The following is a 4,632-nucleotide window of genomic DNA, read 5'->3' on the forward strand; positions in this document are numbered from 1 at the left end:
CAAGGGCGCCGCAGGGGTCGTCGCCGGCAACAGTGCGAGTCGCAAGACCCCAAGCAAGGGGTCATGCGGGACCCATCAGTCCCCAGTGACCGTATGCTTCCTGAGCATGCAGGGGGGTCGCAAGGAGCAGAAGTGGGGAGAGCTCCAGGAACAAATGCGCCAACTGGAAATAGCAGCATTTGCAGTGGTGGAGACGCACCTCAGGGAAGAAGAAACCCCCCCCCGCATGACCCACGTTTTGTGTGGGAGGGTTGCAACCGAGCCAGGCACGAAAGACAAGGAGGAGGAATTGGGTGTTTGTGGGGCGTGACTCAGCAATGGGTGCGGGTGCGACCGCACTGTAGCGAACACATGTGGATGACAGGTCGTTTATTGGGTCAACCTGTGGCACTAGCGGTTGTGTACCTGTGGACTGGTAACCAAACAGCAAAGAACACTGAAGTGTGTAGTTGCTTGGCTGCAGATGTGGAATTCTTCGCTCAAAACCATGAGGTGTTGATGGTGGGTGATTTTAATGCTCACCTGGAGGATCTGGATGGTCGCACAGATGCAAATGGGCGGCTCTTACAGGAGCTGGCACAACAGGGTCACCTCGTCATAGTGAACCTTTCACAGAAGTGTGAGGGTACGGTGACATGGGCAGTACGGGACCGGCAGTCGTGTATAGACTACTGTCTCATGACAGAGGGCCTGTATGCCAAGTTAGAAAAGATGATCATTGAGGAGGATGGCACAGGTAACCTTGCCAGTGACCACAATATGTTGCGGTTGGTCTTTGGCCGAGGCAAGAAGCGAAAGACCATGCAACAAAGCAGCACAAGACGGCCCAGTGTTCAAGAACTACAGGAACTGGCGGACGACCTGGAGAAGAAAGTACATCTCATGGGCTCTTACACTGCATTCGTAGAAGAGTGCATGGGGATGCTCAGAAAGTGCCCAGGTAAGAGAAGAAAGCACAGTGCAAAGCCATGGTGGGATGCAGAAGTGGCAGCAGCTATTAGACGCAGACGGGAAGCATGCAGGCTCCACAGGCAGACCATCAGAGATGGGGAGAGGAAGGATGTGGCACAGGCTTGGGAGTCTTATCGGGAATTGAAGCAAGAAGCTGCGAAACTGGTCCAACAGAAGATACGAAGGATCAATGCACAGTTCATGCGCATGTTGAAAGAGGCTGGTAAGCAGGCACCTCAACGGTTTTGGCAGCATGTCCAAAGGGGCCAAAAGAACACTACCCAGCTAACACTACGGAGAGCCTCGGATGCAGAGGAACTGCGCGGAGACGACTGCATTCCTTTGTTGGAGGAATGGCTGCAGACCCCCCTACAGGCACAGGGCATGGCAACTCCCACTGAACACGATCAGTATCCTCGGTTCAAGGGCACACTGACAGACACAGGAGAGGCTGGGCTTCGTCAAGCCCCAACGGATAAGGAGAAGGAGCGAGCCATGAAGAGGTTAGCTGCGGGAACAGCCACAGGATGTGACGGGATGCCCATGAGCTTGGTGAAGGCTTTTGGACCTCTGGCCCAGGCTCGCTTATGGGACCTGCTGGAACTGGTGATGACAGACGCAGACATTCCAGATGACTGGAAGACCGTGAAGGTGAAACCGCTATACAAGGGTGCGGGGGACAGGAGGGATCTGGCTAACTACAGACCCATCGCTGTCACCCCAGTACTGTACAGGGTAGCAATGCAGGTCATCAAGGCCAGGCTCCAGAGGTGGGCAGAGAAGCAAGGAGTCCTAGGCGAGCTGCAAATGGGTTTCCGCCCCGGTCGCCGGATAGAGGACAATCTATTCGTCCTCACACAGTGTATAGAAATGGCTACGAAGTACAGTTCACCCCTTTATGTGGCATTTCTGGACATAGCGAAGGCGTATGACTGTGTGAAATGGGACCTCCTGTGGACCATGCTGCAGGAAATGGGGCTGGCTGCGCAAGACATTGAACTCCTTCAGGCCTTTTATGCAGCTCCATCAGCAGTGGTGGAGTGGAACAATGTGGTGACGGCGCCCATGGAGATGCATCAAGGCCTGCGGCAAGGATGCCCACTCTCCCCACTGCTGTTCATGCTGTATGTGAGTGGGGTGACACAGAAGCTGGCAGAGTCGGGATGTGGCTACACCTTGGAGCACAGCGAGGAAGCAGCGCTGGTAGTTCACCGGATCCCTGCTTTAATATACGCTGACGATTTTGCACTCTTGGCAAGATCACCCGAGGAGCTGCAGCGGTTGCTGGACATCTGCGGTGTGGAGATGAGACGGCTTGGTCTGCGTTTTAGCTCAACCAAGTGTGTGGCTATGGTGTGGGGGCCTCACAACCGTCAACCTGATCGAGTGTGGGATCTCCAGGGCAATGCAGTGTCACAAACCAACGTAACCAAGTACCTTGGAGTCCGACTGAGTGCGGGAGCGGATTATCTAACGGCACATGAGAGGCTCCTCAGAGCGAAGGCCGCTCGCACGAGAGGCATGTTAGGTCAACGGGCCTTGTGGACCTACAACCGCTACGAGGTCACAAGGGCACTCTGGAAGATGGTAGCGGCCCCGGGTCTGACCTACGCCAATGCCGTACTCTGTCTCTCGGCGGGTACGAGAGAATTTTTGGAGAGGCGCGAGAGGGACGCCGGCCGAATGGCACTCGGGCTACCCAAACACGTCCCTATCGAAACCATCCAGGGCGACATGGGTTGGTCGTCATTCACAGCCCGGGAAGCAGTGGCGAAGGCGGCGTTCGAGAACCGCCTGTTCCGTCTTCCCGAGTCGAATGTGGCCCGTCAAACACTCGTGCACACAATTTTCACCAGCCAAGCGACGAGATGGACGCGCCGAACACGATCTCTTCGGCAGAGGTACCGGCTCCCGACGGTATCGTTGGCCACAAAAGCATCGGAGCTGGACTGCACAGCACAGCAGAAGATCCGGACCCAGGTACAGCTGGTCGAGACGGAGGAATGGAAGAGGACTTCCGAAGAGAAAGTGTCATTGGACCTATACCGGGCGGAGAACACCATCCGAAAAGAACTGTGGTGTGATAACTCGCGCGGTAGTGGTTTGCTGGCAGAGGCACGCTCGGGAGCGTTACGTACACGCAGGTGGAGAGCGAAATTCATGGTTGGCCTCACGACTGTGTGCGCCCTCTGCGGGGTGGCAGAGGAGTCAACGACCACGTGGTACTCGAGTGTTCAGCTATCTCTCCGCCCGCCCGTACGATGTCACTACCTGTAGCACTCGGCTTTAGACTTGCCAGTGGAGAGGGGGTGATGCTACATTCACACCAAATCTGTCTAGGGGCGGAGCCTCCGCTTTTCACGTGACCAATGACGTCATGGCGTCGGCAAAAACACATATATAAAAAAAAGCTTTGCTCCGGCGCGGCGGCTGCGTGGAAAGCGTCACCGAGGTTCGTCTGCTTCAACTTTAGAGCCATAACGGCCGCATGTGTACCCTGCACTCGCGGCAAGCCAGCAGCGGGAACTTAAAATTCCTTATGCTAGCATAAGCAGTCTTTCCAGCTATTTATTCACTTTTTTTTTTTTTCAAATCTTCGCCGAAAGAGCGCGCGAACCTCGTTCAGTTTCACACTATAATATAGCTGCTGCAATAGAAATGTGAGTGATGATTATACAAACTTACTATGTGCACTCGATGTGAGCTTAGAGATATTGTTCTTGAACGATATCTTTAATTGTGATCATTCGAACCGCGCATTTGCGGAGCAACGTCGATCATCAAAATTATAGGCTTATATAGCTGCATATTGCGCAACTTAATTCTATGCAGCTAATAAAATGGCACATTTTTAGCTAGCATTTAATCCAAGTGGTGTTTCGTCGGCACTTACCTCGATCATGAACAGAACCTTCATGATGGGGTCGTCATTGAATTCACCAGCTGGCACATATATATATATATATATATATATATATATATATATATATATATATATATATATATATATATATATATATATATATATATATATATATATATATATATATCCATTTTACTCTCGGGATCTCAATTTATTTCATTTTATACATATGTATATGGTCCTATACCTAATACCCCTTGTCCCTTCTTATGCTGTGCTCATCATATTTTCTTCTAGCTGCAGCTCAAGTGTTTCATGCAGTCTTCAATACCATATCCTGGGACGATAAAAATGGTTTGCTTCCACTTAACAATATTAATTAAACCGTTAAAAAAAGAAATAAAGAAAATAAGCTAATTATAACAGTAATGTTTACCATGTCTCTCACAGCAGCATTCATCAAAGCTGCATTTTTATTATGCCTGCTCTCATTCGATCATACCGTTCTAATTTAAGCAATTCAATATTTTTTTAACTGGACAAAAATCTTGACCAGCTAGTTAAGCTCGTGGGGCTATTCTGGACCTAACTGGCTCTAGCTGGAACCAACTGAGGATTTTTACATAAACTATACCCTAAATGGCGAAGATTTCTGCTTGATATAGTTAAAAAAAAATCTCAGAATTGAAAGCATAGCCCCATGCCCTTCATAAATTTAGCAGAACATACAGTACCTGTAGCTTTCACACCATGCGTCAACTTTTCTATGCAAGTAAAAGCAATCAATACATTCATTTTCTCAAAGAAGGCATAAGATA

The 4,632-nt window shown here is 50.2% G+C and overlaps 1 protein-coding gene across 1 annotated transcript; it reads left to right on the forward strand.

Annotated features, from left to right (window-relative positions):
- The first annotated feature begins 498 nt into the window (after positions 1-498).
- On the forward strand, positions 499-3,228 carry LOC146175310 (uncharacterized). The gene has a single exon (XM_084585558.1). The coding sequence runs from the start codon at positions 499-501 to the stop codon at positions 3,226-3,228; it is 2,730 nt and encodes a 909-aa protein (XP_084441684.1).
- Positions 3,229-4,632: the final 1,404 nt, after the last annotated feature.

Source organism: Amblyomma maculatum, chromosome 11 (genome assembly GCF_055883805.1).
Source record: "Amblyomma maculatum isolate TAMU_Amacu chromosome 11, ASM5588380v1, whole genome shotgun sequence".
Taxonomy (NCBI): Eukaryota; Metazoa; Arthropoda; class Arachnida; order Ixodida; family Ixodidae; genus Amblyomma; species Amblyomma maculatum.